Here is an 18276-nt window from a genome sequence, read left to right as displayed (position 1 = left end):
GTCATGAACGATCCTCGGGCAGGAGGCTCCGTCCTCAGTCCAGGATCCCAGGACAGGACTCACTCTAGGCTCCTGAGAAGTGTCCCCAAATCCACAGCAGGTCCCGCCACCTCACCTGTGAGCCCGACTCATGGGCAACTGCAGCTGGCTCACTGCTGGCCACTGTGTCCTAGGCCACCGCCCTTCTGTTCTGTGGATCCAGCTTTGAGATCAAGCGAGAGGACAGGAAAATGCCCGAGACTAAAGTCCGCTCCTCCACAGCAGGCCCCAGAAGGAGCACGGCACCAGGGTGGGGTGCAGCCGAGATCCCCAGCCCTGCCTGCTCGGGGTTTCTCACAGTCTCCGCAAGTGGGGGCACAGGACACCTGGGCTATCTGAAGGTGGACAAAGGACCTTCCCTGTCCCTCCCCGTAACAAAGCCAAGGAGAACGTTCAACAGAGGAGAGACGTCAACAGATGCCTTTGCAGGCACAAGAGGACCAGGGCTCTGAGCTCCGTGGCATCTCGCAGCAGACCTCGTAGGCCCCACTGCCCGCATCCGTGACATACGAGCAGAAACGACTTTCTTTCCTACCTCCCAGCGCTGCCCAGAATGGCCCACTTGGTTATTTCCTAAAGCCAGATATGGTGGGAAGGCAGCAGATCACCCAGGATGGAAGGGGACACTGTTTCGGGGGAGCAGGGCCGACAAGGAAGAGAGTGGTGGCTTTAACTGTGGCAGTCATCAGGGGCCTCTAGGGACTAGCTCCTCAGAGGCATCCAGTGCCGGGCAGCCACTCCGCCATCGGTAGGAAGGCAACAAGATGCAGAAGAAGGGAGACAGTCAAGTAGAAAGACATCCTTTATAAATAAGACATTTGTTTGTATCAGTATTCACAATAGAAAAATATACATTACTTCAAATAGACCTTCTCTGGATAAAACACCCGCACGTCCAGGACTGTGGTCTGACTTCACCGTGTGGCCTCTGCCTCTGTGCTTTCTGGGGGAGCCCCTTCCCGGGGGCCCGTGTGAAGGGCAGGCCCCTCCGCACCAGTCACCAGGATGAGGTCCTCCTCCCCAGTCACTAGGGAACCTGGATGGGACAAGATCAGCCCATCGGAGGTCTGAATGAATAGCGGTTCTTGTCCCTGAGACAACAACTCATGGCACCCATTGGTAATTTCAAAAGCCAAGGCTTCACCAACAGCAACAATACTCTCCAGTCCTCGCTGGTCAGCACGGGCCGCGGGCCTGCAGGAGAAGTGGTCCGAGTCCCCCACATGGCTTCCCTGGCCCCCATCAGTGGACAGCGACCCTGCCTGGTCCGGCCCCAGCTCCCGCGCGGTCCTGTGGGCACAGTCAGCTGGCACCGTGTCCACAGACAAAACCTTCGCCAGTGGACGGCCGGCAACCTCTGTAAGCAGGACATGGCTGGGGCTGGACCGCTGGCCCTTCTGGTGGGAGTCCCACATCTCGAGGTTTCCAGACCCAGAAGGCGGCAGGGATTCCACTCCTGCAGTGGATGTCAGGGTGCTGCAGAGACCCTGGCTCCTCCGGCTGTCCCCAGCATTCCAGGCTACAGAACGTTCCTGAGCATTCTCTTCAGCGAATGCTGCCACCTGTCCCTGCGTCTGCATCCCGGGCTCTCCTAACCGAGGACAAAGACTCGGCCCACTGATGTGCTGACACGAGAGAGCAGGAGCTGCAGACCCACTCCTGGCCTCTAAGTCCGCAAATGCTTTAAGCTGCTGGCCTGCATGCAACACGCTTCTGTCACTACCAGAAACCGGCATCGTGTGGCTTTCTTCAGAGTGGTGAGCGATGTTCCCGCTGACATGAGGGGCACAACCTAAACAGTTCAGAAAAACAGGAACGCGTATGTGGACTGTGGTACGGCCTGTTCACCGCACTCTTGATCCCAAACAAGCCAGTCCAAATTAATTTTCTGGCAAAACGAGTGGAAACCTAAACTCCTTGCTCCTTGGGACTGGCAGCTGCCAAGTACGGAGGAAGCTGAGAGCCAACACAGATTCATCAGGTGAGGGGGGGCTGGGTGCCGAGCAGGGGCCGGGTTCCCCCCACTGAATCGACCTGCCCTCCCCTGCCACAGAATTCCGTAGGAAGTTCGAAAACGGAGAATGCCTCTTTAAACTGGAGACCTTAGGATCAAGCGGGTATCAGGCGGTTTTGGAAAGCGGTATAATCACTCAGGATAGCCGTATGTTCAGTGTCTAGTTGATCGATTCTGGTGAGAGCAGAATAAAAACCAGAGTGGGTCTTGCTCCAGTGTTAAATCTCACGTGCGCTTAGAGCCAAGTCTCAGGAAAGCCAAGCCACAGCCGTGGCGCGTCCTCGGGACCCTCCTGAGAGCGAGCCACTCACCAGCACGCGGTGGCTCTTCATTTCGGTAAGGGATTCGAGAAAGCTTCCCAGACCTCAAGCCTCATGGGGAACGAGAGGGAACCACAGAACATGGGCAGGTTGGGAAAGAACTCTCGAGAAACCAGGTTCTCTTAGATCTGGCCCCAGGGGCACTCACGAGTGGCAAGCAGGCCTCTGAGCCGCGGGGCGCGCGCTTACCCTCACCGGCAGCGGGGGCGCACGAGGAGGAGGGCTTCTGCAGGCCTCCACGGTCAGGAGAAGGCTCAGGGGCATCCCGGGGCGGAGCTTCTCTTCTGGTCCTCTTCACCCAGGCCAGTCCCTCCTCTGCAGGCTATGAAGAGGAGACCCAATCAGCCAAGACTAGGAAGGAGCAGGCAAGCTCGTGCCTCTCCTTTCTGGAGAACAGCATCGTGGGCTGAAGTCAAAGCACGGAGGCTCGGCGGCGCGCACTCACCCGGCGCCCCGTTCAACGCGTGCCCACCTCGTTTCCCCGCTTCTGCTGGCCAGCTTCCTGCAGCCCGGCCTGGCCCGGCCCCCCGCTGGCGTGCTCGGCTGGGACGCACTCCGGGAGTTCCTGCTTCCTCAGGAATTCTGTGATTCCCAAAGACTCGGCCACCTGTGGAGGAAGGGCGCACAGGGAGGCAGCACATCACCAGCTGAGTTCCAGGACCGGGGGAGCCTGGGAAGCCCCGCTGGGCAGCGAGGCGCCCTAAACACTGACAGACACGAAGATGCACATGAGGTTCGCCGGAACAGCTGAGGAGAGAATGGGTCCTTACTGTGTTAGCGCAGCGTAGACGCGGACACCAAGAAGTTTCTTTTTTTTTAATTCACTACACTCTCCTCAGCGTCAGTCAGACACCAGAGTGAGTTCTCTCCCAGGATCCCTCCTGTTCTGAATGCTCACTGGTACCTTCAGAAAAAGAATCCTATCCATTCCAGGAGGAGGTCTCCTTTTCCAGGCAGTGCAAAGGGTGAGGGTGTGGGGCCTGAGCGCCGAGCTGGGCCCCGGCTTCTCTGCTCCCGGCTAAGGGGACCTTCCTGATCCCGTCACGGGGACTGCAGCTGCCCCGGGGGGAATTTGAGAAGATCAGATAAAGGTTACAAGTGACAGCTGTCACTACTTATGCAGGGACATAGGAAGGGAACACCACGGAGCAGGAGGGGAAAGGGCAGGGAAGGAGGGGCAGCAGATCAAGGTCCAAGTAGAAGACAGCCCCTCAAGTTCAGTGCCTCCCAACCTGCCTGTGTCCCCTGCGAGCTGAGCCTCAGCCCGTGCTCCTAGGAGGCTGTGGCTCAGCCTGAACTGCCTGCAAAGATGGGTCCCCATGGGCGTGCACAGCGGTGCGTGTCCAGTCTGCCTTGTGACAGGATGACACCCACACCTGTTGAGCTCACAGTTTAAAAAACATGTAAGTTGGGGAGCCTGGGTGGCTCAGTCGGTTGAGCGTCTGACTCTTGATTTTGGCTCAGGTCATGATCTCGGGGTCCTGGGATCAAGTCCCATGTTGGGCTCCCTGCTCAGCAGGGAATCTGCTTCTCCCCCTCACTCTCCCTCTTCCCCTCAAATAAATAAATAAAACCTTAAAAAGAAAAAAAAAAAACCAATTATATTTCTATAATATGTAATTCAAGAAGATAAAATACAAAAGCTTATTAGGTAACGTTAAATATTGAACTTGTGTAAAACTAATGACCAAACCCCCCCCAAAAAAAACCCAAAACCCAAAAAACCCATGGGCTGTGTTCACAGCCTGGTTCAAGACTGCTTGCTTCGGAAGTAAGGTACTCTCTGCGACGCTAACACTGGGACAGGCGGCAGACCCGTCACCAGGTTAACGGACCCTCAAACAGCAGTTAAAGGCATCATGGCCAAAGTATTCCTCATGGTTGTGAACGAGGACAGTGGCTGCTCCACTTTGACCTCAAACTTGCTAGTTGGGTTCTTCTTTCCAGCTGTCTCTTGGCTCAGACAGAAGACCCTGAGGGTAAAGCATCCTGTGAGGACAACAGAAACTACCCCCTCAAGCAACAAGGGCTGCCCTGAGCTAGCAAAACCCCTCACGACTGAGCCCAGGACAACGAGACCGGATCTTCGCTGCTCACCGCACGCACCCACCCACCTTCGTCGCACATTCTCCTTACGTAAACCTGCACATCTTTCCAGCACTTGGGAGACGGTCTTTGAGAAGCTAGTCCACTGTCCTCCCAATGTCGGCCTCACTGAAACAACCTCCTTTCTCGTGTCCCCACCACTCGTCTCTCTGCCTGAGGATTTTGTCAGCAGTGAGTGGTCGAGCCTGGTGTGTTTGGGACCCTGGCATGCCGGCTACAGTTGTACAAGTATGTTTTTTAATAAACAGGCGTTATTTAAAGCCATGGCATCACTCAGCGCTCCATTTCAAGGTGAGGCTGGAGGGCTGGGGGCGAGGGGGCCTGCCGGCGGGGACCCCTGAATGACAAGACCACACAGGGCACGCTGTATCCAGCAAAGGGTTTTATCCAAAACAAGTAAGACCACATCAGTTCAAAACGTATTTTTATCCAGAACCCAACATAGCCACAGGAAATGGATGATGACAATGACAGTGAAAGGAAGATTGTGTCAGAACCACCAGTCAGCGTCTGCGAACCCGGTCACCCTCCCCAGCCCACGGTGGGCAGAAACCACACACCTACCAACTGCGCTGTTCCCTGATGTCAGCAGTGAGAGAGAAAACAACGGTGCTTTCAGGTTGCTGTCAGCCTCTCTGCTTCCTGAGGTTCCCCAAACAAACGCCATTTGCTTTTATACTTTAAAAAATGTCACGTGATGGGAAAAAGAGCTGAAAAGAAGTTGACTTTGAAGATGTCACTACTAAAAACGTGCTCCTCTAGGGGCCCCTGGCTGGCTCGGCGGGTGGAGCGCGCGACTCCCGATCTCGGGGTTGTGAGGTCGAGCCCCACGCTGGGTGTAGAGATTGCTTTAAGAAATAATTAAAAATAAAAACATTCTTCTCTTTAAATGGAAATCCTTCTTTTGGCAAATCTAAAAGCAAAACTTTTTCCTATGTGAGACTGTTACCTTATTGTTGCTTATTTCCAGAGGCTCCTGGGAACGTAGACCAGAACCACTGAGGTAATCCTGACACATTTTCTTAACCATTTTATGCAACTCTTCAAATTCCTTATACACAGCCGGGAACAAAGGTTTTGCTAGATGACCTGTTTCAACCTTCATGAAGATAAAGATGACAAGAAAGAGTTAAACCAGAGGCCATGAAATGGCAAATACAGAAAGAAGCTTCGAGGTGGGAAGGATACAAGCTCTGCAAGCTGTCGGCAGCCCATCATGTCCTCCACTCCCCGGTCGCAGCCCAAGTGTGCCCAGCACTGTGCTCAGCAGGGACACCAGGATGGGCCAGAGCTCCAGCGGGGGGGGGGGGGGGAGTCCTGGGGACAGGCCTGCAGGCAGGAGGAGCGCCAGGCCCTCACTCCTCTGGGCAGCTCTGCTGGCGCCTCCCGCGTCGCCAGAGCAGGCTCACCAGGGAGGAGAGCCTCGTGGGCCAGGGCGGCGAGGGCTGGGAAAAAGGTGACAAGGGCCCTGGGCTGGCCATGGTTTGCCGCCACCACTTTCTTGCCTCCAACACCAAGTTAAAACAGGCAGGGGAGGCACTGGCCCCGACGCCGGGTGTTGGTGGGGCCAGCAGGCTCGCTTCGGCTCTGTCCTGAGGGAGGGAAATGATGCCAAACGGCCTGGCTTCTTCCAAAATAAATGTGAAAGGTGTCTTTCTAAATAACTTCAAATGACCCCTCCATCACTTAGAATGGCTAAGACGACTCACCTTTGTCAGAAGAAACTCGTACACGGTCACGACCTGAGCCAGCCGAGGCAGCGCCAACTCCACCAGAGCGTCTCGGTCACACTGGTGCAGAAACTACCAGAAGAAAGCATTTGACAGCCCTGAAGGCCCCAAAAGAATCTCCCAGTAACCAACAAGTTGGTACAACAAAGAACATAAAAGTTCCCCCAAATCTCAGGGATGAAGCAACTCTCAACAATAAACATTCTGTGTGTTAAATATCTCACTTGCACATCCACGAACGGAGTCTACGATCGACTCTGGAGTCAAAAGTCTGACTCCCCCGTGACAGCACTGAGCATGTAGTGGGAACCGGGCCCCGGGTCAGGAAATGTGTTCCCTACTCTCCAGGGACACTAATTAGTGCCAGAGATGAGAAAGCAAACAAGTCCCGGGCAGCCTGCAGTCTGGAGACCACCACCAAAGGACAGGCCAGGGAAGGGGAGGACCCAGGTGAATGCAGGGGTGGCTCGGTGGGGGGTGGGGAGAGAGATGCGGATGCAGGGAGGGCAAGGTCCTCAGGATAGGGGAGGAGTCAGGGAAGGGGGAAGGGGAGTCAGGAGTGACTGTGGGTTCCCAGCTCGAGCCCAGGCAGACCCTGGACAAGTTAGGGGTGGGAAGTGGAAGGTGGAGAGGTGTGCAGGACGCCCAGGTGGGGACGTCTGAAGTCAGAGCTCTGGGGTCAGGAAAGATTTGAATCGGGTGAACCGGCAGTACGTGTGTGTCAGCAGAGGGCCGGTGGCTTGGGAAACCAGGGCGATGGAGGAGGGCGCCCAGGGAGGCAATGGCATCGGAGGGAGCAGTCTCAGAGACAAGCAAGTGTTCAGGGGCTCGGGAGCTCACGAACCTCGCGGATCCTCATTTATTAAGCAGAGATAATGAAGGAAACCTGGAACTTAGTGCAGAGGCTGGTTAGGGTGGCCGCGTCGGCATGCACCGGGCACTCGGTAGATGGTGGTATTTTGAATGTTAATGGATGAATCAAGGACTAACTTACCTCCTACTCTAAAAAATTAGTCATCCAGGATTATTTAACCAGCCCGCCAAGAGAAAAGTGAATTCGCCAGGGTTTAAATTTCCCGCCAGAGCATGCAAGCTCATGAAGTTTTCTAGGAAACCCGCTTCCTCTCTGAAAACCTCTCGTTTCCCCTTGTGGGTGAGTTTGGAGGCCCTGGTTCCCTGATGGGCATCCTGAGACCCGCTATCTCACTAACTTGCTACCTCTCTCTGCTACCCTTCATTTCTTTTCTTTTCTTAATTTAAATTCAATTAATTTACACATTTAAATTCATTTATCAACAAATTTTTTTACCTTGAAAATCAGCTGTACGTCACTTCTTTTCCTTAAGATACTCACCTGGCCATTACCAGGCGGCTAAATACATCCTCACCAGAGGCAATCTGGATGAATTTAGGGTTCTACTTTTCTAAATCTACTCTATTAAATTCACTAAGCCTACTCTCAAGGGAATGGGATGGAGATTCCAGGGTTCAAAACCTGAAACGTGTTTCTATGCCTTAAAACTTTTCACAGGAAAACAGAAACCATTTGTTGTTTTCTAAACTGCTTCTGTGAAAATATGGGTTATAATCATTCCAAGACTTACAAAGGCAAGCAGCTCTTATATACCTCAAGCCCTCTCGTCATTTCAGACAGGGAAAGCTCAGAAATACTGCAGCTAATACCATGCTTGAATTCATTACACACTTCATCTGATCACATTTCAGGTGAGCTGCTTAGTTGATCTGGGTATTTGACTTTTAATTCAGAAACCTAATAGTGAATTGTCGCACACCATGCCAAAGACACAGGCTTCAAGAACAGGGTCTCAGGGCCACGCACCTCCTTGAGCCTGGCTCTGGCCCTCGGAGCGCTCTGTGTGCCTCCCGCACGGGCACCCCCGGGTGGGTGAGCTGCTCCGCTCTGCCTGATGACGGCTGTGCTGGCCTCCGCAGGGGCTGTGGACGAGTCACTTCTTCTGGGGCCCGCGTGTCCCTCTGATCCCAAAAGGGCTGAATAACTTCCGTTTTCTGGTTCAGACACCAAGGCCTCTTCCGCTTCTACAGACTGGCTATTCTAGATAGCGTTGCGCACCCAAAATGAAAATATGATAAAGTTGTACACGCCATAGTGATGAACTTAGCGCAAAAAAAATGTCAAGTCAAAAGCAAGGGACCTGCTAAATTATTTCTTCTTTGCATTTTCAAGACACATTAACTATAATCAATGCATCTTTAACTTTCCCAACAAAGTTCCCCTTTAAGAGACCCGGTGAGTATCTGTGAGCCAGGAAGACTGGGCTGACAAACCATAACCCTGGGTGTTGCCCAAAATGAAACAAGGAACTTCTCTCACATCACTGTCATCTTACAAATTAAACTGAAATTTGGTCACTCAAAACTTACCCATGACTTTAAAAAATCATTTCTTATTGCATATATATTTCAAACACCATAAACTTCATACTTTGAAAATACACGGTTCAGATTTTCCTACACCGAGAAGGTCGTGTAACTTTCACCACTGAAGTCAAAACATGTTTGTGTCCCCCCCAAGGACCCCTGTACCCACTGGCATCATTCATTCTTCCCTGCCCCCAGGCCCCAGGCCCCAGGAGCCAACTCTACTCTCAGTCTTCAGGGATTTGCACGGCTTTTGAAGAGTCCTGGGCTGACACTGTCTAGCTACTTCCTCGTTCCTCGCCAACTCCCCGTCTGAAAATAGGAGCAATCCACCTCCATCTCCCGGGCCTGATGGACCGTTAAACAAATACAAGGAACACACTTCACGTGGCAGCTAGCACCAGCTGTGTCCTCTCAACTCATATGGAATCTTCCCTCTAAATCTTCATTACAGTAGAGCTTCAGGAGGAATGCCAGGTCAGTCTGTGGTTTCAGGTGCCATGAGTCTGCTCCTGGGAAAGGACAGGAGAGACACAGGCCTGCACATCCCTCCCCACTCCAGCAGCTGGAGGCTCCCCTCACAGGCAATCTGGACAGCCACCACGCCCAAGGCCAGTGCCTGTATTCAGGAAGTCAAGTATCTATAAGCTGCTTCTGCTGTGCTGTAGGATTTCATTATTTTTTAAAAGATTTTATTTATTTAGGGACGCCTGAGTGGCTCAGGCAGTGAAGCGTCTGCCTTCAGCTCAGTTCATGATCCCAGAGTCCTGGGATCGAGTCCCGCATTGGGCTCCTTGCTCAGTGAGAAGCCTGCTTCTCCCTCTGCCTGCAACTCCCTCCGCTTATGCTCTCTGACAAATAAATAAATAAAATCTTAAAAAATAAAGATTTTATTTATTTATTCTAGAGATAGAGCAAGCAGGGGGAGGAGCAGAGAGCGAGAGGGACAAGCAGACTCCCTGCTGAGCAGAGCCCAAGGCAGGACTTGATCCACGACCCCTAGATCTGACCTGAGCCGAAACCAAGAGTCAGACGTTTAACTGAGCCTTAACTTAACCGAGGCGCCCCTAGGATTTCATTATTGACGGAGGTCGGAAGTGCCGGCTAGCCTCATCATCCTGAGACAGTCCTGGGCACAGCTGTTGTCCCTTGGGATTATTAATAGTGCCTTTTTCACTCTCTGAATGTCCTGCTTTGGATGATAAACTACATGTCACCCGGGTCCTACCTCAACTTAAGTAGAACGGTTTCTCAAAAGCTGGGGTTTCACCGGCCATGAGAGGTGCAGAACCTCCCCCAGCAAGGCAGCCTCGAGGGTGGGCTCTGAAGTCAGAAGACCTAAGTCTGATTCCCACCTGGCAGAGTCCTAGAAGACTGAAAACACTCCTGCCCACAGGGGCCGTGCAATAAACAGTACTGTGATTGTGTGATGACTGAAGCTGATGCTGCAGGGGAGCTAGTACTTGAACCCCAACACAGGGCTGTCCGTGGTTCGACCACCAGACTCAGGAAGGTGTCCAGGTGCCTGCTCCAGCCTCCCCCCCCCCAAGGATCTGATCTGTAAGCCAGAGTGGCTGCCAGCCTCACCCGTCCTTCAGGAACCCCTGTCCCACAGCAGGGAATGAGGCGGCTAGAGCAGACAGGCACCCCCTTTCCAACATCGTCCAAGTCACTAAAATCACACAGTCCCACTGAGCAGCCACATCGATTCCAGGGCTGGTTTCTCTAACATTTCAGAAACTGCAAGCAGAAGAGCCTGGCCAGACAGCCAGAAATAACGGCCAACATGAGTCAAAGGAAAAGGAAGAAGGGAGGTTCCAGTGACGCGGGTGAGGGTGACCAGAGGCCTGCCGTTTGTTAACGGGATCCGTCTCGTCTGTATTTCGTAAATAGCTGACCTTGTACGGGGCACACAGACGCACACCACACGCTCCGGAGTGTCGACCTGCCGTCAGTAAATTCTGACGTGGCGATGCACAGAGTGACTTCTGTGTGCCCTGTCTGATTGTGACTTTCTGAAGAGACAAACGCAAAGGCTCACCCTCCAGGAAGCGCCCCTGTGGGCCGCTGCCCCCAACTCAGACCCTTCCCAAGGCCACTGTTAGGTCAGCAGCAGCCCAGAGTGCTCCGCAGTTAGCTTTGCCCACCAGATCTAAAGAATCAGCAGCTCTGTTCCCACCAAACGCGCTCAGCGAACCCCGCGACACGCCGCACACAGGACACACACGTCCTTGCTTGTCTGGTGGCAGTGGGGACAACGGTAGGGGAGTGTCAGATGCCCGGCGCCGATGGTCTGGGCCCTACCTGAGCCTTTCCCAGACCCCCATCAGATACCAGGATGGGCAGGAAGGCCGCGGTCAGCAGACAGAAACATTACCTGCAGGCCGGCCCGTGACGACTGGGCCCCCTCCTCACTTAGAAGGGCGGGCGCGGACGGCCCCGGCGACGTCAGGCTCGCATTCCTGTCCCCTGCGCAGCCTCGAGTCACACTCCCGTTGGCCTTCTCAGACAGCAACACCTCAGGCTCCGGTGGGCCGTGGCCTGGATTCAATTTAAGATGCCGCGCCAGGCCCCCCTTTCCAATGTAGGATTTTTCACACATCTGACACTTAAAAGTCTTGGGCCTCAGGGAGCAGCTGGACAAGTCAAAGTGCACCTGCTTCTCCCTCTCCTCCTCCTCTTCTTCCACACTCAGTTCTGAATAATCATCAGAATCTGACAAGTGACCGTCAGCCAAATCCTCCATTTTTATGAATTTATAATCTTTAGCTTTATACTTGGGAGGTCGAGAAATCCGTCCAGAACGTGTTTTCACTTTTAAGGATTTTTTCAGTTTCTCAGTGTGTTTTGTGTGCAGGTTGGAAATAAATAAATTCGCTGAACTGGATGACACAGATGTTGCCTCTGGTGGGTCAGAAGCTGACAAACGGGCCAGCGCGGCACCCTGTCCATTCGGAGCCAGTGGCTGGAGGGCGGGCAGTGGACTCTGTACAAACACTTGAACGGGAGGTGAGCTGCTCAGGCAGCGTGGCTGGGGCCCGGGGCTCAGTGGGGGCTGCGCCCGGAGCCCCAGCACCCTGGAAGGCCTCGCGGGCAGCTGGCTCAGCCTGGCTGGCTTGGACTGGATGCTGGCCAGTGGGGGCACTGGCCTTTCCTGACCTTTCATTTCTCCAGATGTTACCTTGACACAAATGGCTTCCAGTTGCTTAAATACAGAAAGAGAAAAGCATTATGTTTATCAACGTTTCTACAATTTAGCTCTCATCTTAAATTATCATTGAAATTGTTCCTAAGTTATAAAATACATCTCACCTATAAAAGTCTATTTAATGGGTCCATACTGTTTACAATGGTGTTTCTCAAGCTTTCTGACCAGACCCATGTTATATTTTGTATCACACCCATATGTGCACGTGGAAACACCTGCATACACAAAGTTCACAAAACTACTATTTCTACATAAATGCCTTCTGACAGTATCTATTGCATATCATTTTTAAAAAAATACTAGTCATAATCCACTAAATTGACTTCATGACCCAATAACATATTCTTCTTTATGGTTTTACCACATTTGTATTTACTTGGAATTCCTAGTACTCTAAATTGGACTCAATTCAACACCTAGGCTCATTTTCTTGAAGAGTTTTTAATGAAATTCTAGAAACAAACAAACAAAAAACATAAAGAGCAATGTAACACAGGTTCGAACCTACTACCTGTGTCAAGGCATCAACATTACCCCTTTAAAGCCCTCTGCTCTCCTCCCAATCTGCGTGCCCTCTTCCTTCTCAAAGTTTATTGATCGTTTTCACACATTTTTTAAAAGATTTATTTATTTGAGAGAGAGAGAGGGAGCATGCAGGGAGGGGGAGAGGGAGAGCGAGAATCTCAGACTCCCCACTCAGCACAGAGCCCAACACAGGGCCCCATCCTATGAGCCCGAGATCATGACCTGAGCCAAAACCAAGAGTCAGACTTTTAACCAACTGAGCCACCCAAGCGCCCCTCTCACATATTTTTTATGTTACCTGTATAGATATCCTTAAAAATATGCAGTTCCGTGGCTGGTTTTGTTTTGAGACTGTATTTATTTATTTGACAGAGGGAGAACACAAGCAGGGTGGAGGGGCAGAGGGAGAGGAAGAAGCAGGCTCCCTGCTGAGCTAGGAGCCTGATGTGGGTCTTGATCCTAGGACCCTGGGATGATGACCTGAGCTGAAAGCTGACACTTAACTGACTGAGCCGCCCAGGCGCCCCCACAGTTCAGTTTCGACATGTTTTTAAACTTCATGTAAGTGAGTATCATCTCCTGCAACTCGGTGGGGCTTTTTCAGGTTTTTTATTCCCTATCTGGCTTGTGAAATTCATCCACATTGGGGTGTGTAGCTCTCACTTACTCTGCAGTAAGAAAACACTCTCCCGTTGATGGACAACGGGCTCCAACCTTGTGCTCCTGTGGTGTGCTCAGAACCTTCATGGACGTATGTGCATATGTGTGAATTTCTCCAGGGCACATGCCTAGGAGTGGGGTGCTTACCTTCAACAACTTCTTAACATCTAACAAAATTTTAGGGGCACCTGGGTTGCTGTCTGTTGAGCGTCTGACACGTGGTTTCAGCTCTGGTCATGATCTCAGGGTCTTGGGATCAAGCCCCACATCGGGCTCCATGCTCAGGGGGGAGTCTGCTTCAAGTCTCTCTCCCTCTCCTTCTGCCTCTTTCCCCACTGTGTGCTCTCTCTCTCCAAAATAAATGAATAAATCTTAAAAAAACATTTTAATGCACGTGCTTTTTGACACAGCAACTCCACTTCTTGGATTCCATAAGAAACAGGTACAAAGATGTAGATCCTGGAGGTTCAAGACAGCATGGTCTGTGATAGCAAAGCACCCACCAAAGGGGAGGGCTGCCATCAACGATGGTCCACAAATAGTGATTGAGCAGTGACCATGTGCCAGAGACAATGGTATAGGTGTTAGAGATACAAAGGTCATGGGCTCAGGGGAGAGGCAGCAAAACAGACAAGGCTCAGGGCTCACAGTGCAGACAGTCAGCATCTTTGTCAGGGGAGAAAGGAGAGACCAACCCCATCATCCAGAGGTTTCCCCAACCTTGGCACAACTGACACTTCGTCCCACTGATTCTTTGCTGTGGCAGCTGTCCTGTGCTCTGTAGGATGCTCACAGCACCCCTGCCTCTACCCACTAGATGCCAGTAGCAGTCCCCCAACCTGTGACAAAAATGCCTCCAGACACTGCCAAATGCCTCCATAGGGCAAAATCGCCTCCTGGTTGAGAACTGCTGACTTGGGGCCACCAACAGGCCTTCTTTGGACCTGACCCTATACCGTGTGGAGGGTCAATAAAAATGTCACACAGGGCAGAAAGACATCTGTCACTGAAATCAAGTTGGAGGCCATCTGTCTGTCTCCATGTGATACATCTACCACAAACAGCAGAGACGATTCAACGACTAGTTTATGAGGCCGTGTAACAGAGCTGGCGCCGGGGGCCCATGAGGACCAGTCCTGGGGTACTTGTGAATCCAATGACAATGATCTTTTAATAATCACACTTGTTTCACATTACTACCACTTATTCTGTCTAACCTCTTGGGATATCACCAGATAATGCCAATACACCCCCCCCCAATCCTACTGTTTTAGGGCTACCTTGATGGCAAAACTGGTCCAATTTTTAAATCTGCTGGAGACTAGTTTACCACGTGGGTGTTACACTTCATACTCTGTTACGTATTTATTTCACTCAGCAAACTTTTACTAAGTATCTCTGCGTGCCAGTGTTTACACATAAGCCAATGTGGGTGAGGAGCTGGGAGACACAGGTGAAGGGGATTAAGAGGCACACACTTGCAGCTAGAAAGTAAGTAAGTCACGGAGGCGAGAAGTACAGCATAAGGAGTACAGTGGATAATACTGTCCTACGTTGTATGGTGACAGAGAGCCACAACACTTGTTGTGGTAAGCCCTGAATGATGTACAAACTTGTGGAATTGCTACGTTGTACACCTGAAACTAATATAACATTGTATGTCAACTGTACTTCAATTAAAAAACAAAACAACAGAGAACATAAGCCAAGTGCTAGCCTCACCCCTGAGGCGGTGGGCAGCTTCCCCTGCCATGTCTCATCACTTGCAGACCTGCTGAGTCAGGGTCTCCTGCCCCACAGTCTGCACTTTCAAAAGCTCCACTGATGATTCGGAAGGCAGACTGGGCTCCCTAAGGACACAATGGCACCGCGGTGTCATACGTGTGGTTAAGAGGCAGCCTTGTGGGTGCGGTGGGGGAGGGCCTGGCTTCCCAGGGCAGGTGCCCTAAGAAGGCTGAAGAATTTTGGCCAGGTGGAAAGGTAGTCTAGGTGTAAGGAAAAATGTGTGAATGCATAGGCATGAAAAAGGGCGAGGCATGTTGGAAGAAACTGTAAATGTTTCTATGGCACAGGAACAGGGAGGGTGGGGAGGGACGTAAGCCAAAATCTGATGCACGGGAGTGCGTCCGCTTGGTCTGTGCCTTCTGAACCACACCCCCACCCCACAGAGAACACAAAGCCTGGGTTCTCTAAGGGCACAGTCCACCCCAACCCCACCACTGCCTGTCCTCTTCCGTATTTTCAACAGGGACTCACCCTTCGACAAAGTCATTTCTGATCCCCCTCCGCCAGAAGTAACTTCTCCCTTTCTCTAAGATCTCCATTTCTTTAGATCCAGCTCTTTATCTCTAGTTTCCTGACCTTGCTTAGAAGTTACCTGAGTCATGTCTTACCTCGTTGGTTAGATCATAACCTGCTTAGGTGCAAGGTACACATCTGCTTTGCTTCTGTGGCTTTCCATGGCACAGCTGGGGCTCGAAGGGTATCAGCTTACTAGGCAGTAAAATTACACTATCGTGAAGGCAGGGAGAACTCATGCCGTCCCAATTAGATCAGCTACAGGATACAACTATGCTCTTAATTCTGATGAAGTGTGCTTGCATTATGGAAAATGTCATTTTTGGACTCTTTAATTGCCATTCCAAACCCAAAAAGCTGGGGTCACATTCAACAGGTGCTAGAGTGCAGCCACACCTGGGGAGCCCTGGGCAAAGTCCCTCAACCTCCCTGAGCTTGTTCCTCATCTGTAAAATGCTGATACTAACACTTTCATGAGCCTGCTGAGATGCGGACTGGCACAGGGCCGGGCATGGAGTAGACTGCAAACAGCAGCCACCATCGCCCTCCTGACTCCAGACTCGCTGTGTGCCACCTACGCCGGAGACTTCTGTTTCTTCAGTATGAGCTAGAAGGCTCAGACAAGGAGCCATTGCTCCTCCCGCAAATAAAGGAATCAAAGCCCAAAGAGGTTGGGTTACTCAAGGTCACACCTCAAGGAAACAGTCTGGGCAGAATCATAGCTGTCTTCTCAAACTTTAGCAAGACAGCTTTCCAGTTTTGATCACCAACTGGGAACAACTCTAAGCTGCCAAAATCACTCCGTGGAAAAAAAAAACAATAAAAAAACAACGAAGACTGTTAATAACAACGACAACATCAAAGACTGTTGATTCTATTCTCCATCTATTTCTTCTAGTGGAAGAAGCATCTCTCCAGCAACTGTGCGGTGAGAAACGCCAGTGTCATTTGCAACCCCAGCTCTGAAAGGGGAATGTGGCTTTACAGATGATGTGAAAGACCTCGGGCTTCAGGAGGTTTAGGGGACCCTCTGGGCTTGGAAGACCATACTCTAGTTTCAACTTCCTTAGTAGACAAGAGCTGTGTGACCCGCGAAATAATCACACTGAGAAATGATGTTTTGTAGTATAGTGAGTGCTTTCATGTATTTGCTTCATTAAGTGTATGTCAGGCTCTGTGATGGGCACTGGGGTTAAATCCAGGCACTACCACGCAGGCTGGTAAGTCCTGCATCGACCCAGTATAATGTGCTTAACTCTGTCCCAAGTCCCTGCGTTGGCACTTGCTGCACCTTCCACCGGAAAAACTCTGCGGGTTGGTTCCATTTAATGCATTCAGGTCTCAGCTCCAGTGTCAGGCCTAAGGACTGCTCACTCTAAAGCGGCACCCTCGTCGCTTCCAGAACCTCCCTCATGTCCTTCACTGTGTTCAAGGCTGCACCTAGAGCAGGGCTTGGAACACAGCGAGTGCTCAGCAAACGCGGGATAAATGACGAAGGCCTGAGACAGGAGCCAGGCGGCACGGAGGGACCCCGAGCAGCGCTGGGAAAGCCGGAGAGCGACCCGGCCCGGGGCCCTGCAGGCTGGGCGAGGCGCGCTGGAGGAGCTGCAAACGCAGGAGAGGTGACAGGCGGGGGCGGACGCTGCCTCTCCTGCCGGCCCCCTCCAGGCCTCGGTTTCCCCATGTCCCTCCCGGCGCCTCACCTGGGGCGGCAGTAGGCGCGGCGGGAGCGGGGGCTTGGCGCGCGGGCCCCGCTGCAAGGCGGCCTGCTGCGCCGCGTCCCGCAGCCGCCGCGCCGCGTCCTGCAGCATGAACGGCGGCGGCGGCGGCTCGGCGGGCGGCTGCGCCTTCGTCACCTGCTCCAGGACCTGCCGAAGCTGCTCGGGGCCCAGCGGGGCCATGCGAGTGGCGCTGTCCCTCTGGCCGAGAGTCGCCCGGCCGCCGCCGCCGCCGTCCTCGCTGCCGTCCTCAGCCTCGGGCTCCGCGTCCGCCATGGCAGCCGACACTGGGACTCGAACCCATGCCGCCGAGCGACGGCGGCTTAATTATGCGTCACCTGGGAAAGGGGCGGGGTAGGGACTACGAGTGCCCCGCAGGCCAAGACACCTCGGAAGGCGACCGCACCTGGACGAGTGGGTCGGTGGGTGGGGTCTGAGTTGGTCCCGCCCCATTGCCTCTTGGCCAAAACCAGAATGAGTTTATTCGACTCTCACTCGTCACAGATGTATTTAATTCTCAAATATCACTCTTCCAGGAACTAGATAGGATCTCCCAGGCGAAGGTCTCCGGAGTTCCAGAGCCGCTTAGCCTAGCATCACACTATCCAGAAGTTCTCAAGGTCATGTGCATTAGAGCCACAGAAGATCCTGTCTGGTCCCACCTTAAGAGCTTCTGATTAATAGATCTGGCAGCGGACCCTAAGTGTGCTTTTATATATATATACATATATACATATATATATACATATATATATGAGTTGTTTTTTTTTTTAAGTAGGCTTCTTGTCCAACGTGGGACTTGAACTCAGGACTCTGAGATCAAGCATCACATGCTCCACCAATGGGCCAGGCACCCCCAAAGTGTGCATTTTTTAAGGGAGTAGGGGCAGAGGGAGAGGGAGAGAGAGAATCCCAAGCGGGCTTGATCCCACCACCCAGATCACCACCGGAGCGGAAATCAAGTCTGACGCCCAAGTAACTGAGCCACCTAGGTGCCCCCCAAAGTGTGCATTTTTAACGAGTGTGCACCCAACCCCAAATTGTTCCCAGGTCAACCCACTCATTCAGACTGGACACCCTTTAAGGGCCAAGATGATATTTTACTCAGTGCTCAGCTTAGGCCCCAGCCCAGAGTGCAAGATTAGGGAATGAATGATGCATGGATAAATAGGAAGGAGGAAGGAAGGAAGGGAGGAAGGAAAGGGGGAAGGAAGGAAAGGAGGAAGAAGGGAGGGAGGGAGGGAGGGAGGGAGGGAGG

The 18276-nt window shown here is 52.3% G+C and overlaps 1 protein-coding gene across 2 annotated transcripts; it reads right to left on the bottom strand.

The window, feature by feature from the left end:
* Window positions 1-828: 828 nt before the first annotated feature.
* ZNF839 (zinc finger protein 839) lies at window positions 829-17294 on the bottom strand. 2 transcript variants are annotated; one of them, XM_040641416.1, is made up of 8 exons: window positions 17004-17294; window positions 10987-11814; window positions 8050-8283; window positions 6189-6281; window positions 5429-5578; window positions 2846-2980; window positions 2563-2695; window positions 829-1831 (listed from the first exon to the last, which is right to left on the bottom strand). In XM_040641416.1, the coding sequence occupies exons 1-8, from the start codon at window positions 17292-17294 to the stop codon at window positions 954-956; spliced, it is 2742 nt and encodes a 913-aa protein (XP_040497350.1). In that variant the 3' UTR covers window positions 829-953. The 2 variants fall into 2 exon arrangements, with proteins under 2 accessions (XP_040497350.1, XP_040497351.1); XM_040641417.1 differs by having other exon boundaries at window positions 2569-2695.
* Between the last annotated feature and the right edge of the window lie 982 nt (window positions 17295-18276).

The sequence above is a fragment of the Ursus maritimus genome, unplaced genomic scaffold (assembly GCF_017311325.1).
Source record: "Ursus maritimus isolate PB19 unplaced genomic scaffold, ASM1731132v1 scaffold_25, whole genome shotgun sequence".
In the NCBI taxonomy this organism is placed as follows: Eukaryota; Metazoa; Chordata; class Mammalia; order Carnivora; family Ursidae; genus Ursus; species Ursus maritimus.
This window is presented reverse-complemented; position numbering and strand designations above follow the sequence as displayed.

Bases quoted from the DNA above. Each gene is read 5' to 3' on its own strand.
- ZNF839 (XM_040641416.1), bottom strand. From the start codon at position 17,294: ATGGCGGACGCGGAGCCCGAGGCTGAGGACGGCAGCGAGGACGGCGGC. The intron at 8,284-10,986 runs GTAATGTTTCTG...AACGCTATCTAG, and splicing joins CGTCACGGGCCGGCCTGCAG to AATAGCCAGTCTGTAGAAGC. The intron at 1,832-2,562 runs GTAAGCGCGCGC...TGAACTGTTTAG, and splicing joins CGCCCCCGCTGCCGGTGAGG to GTTGTGCCCCTCATGTCAGC.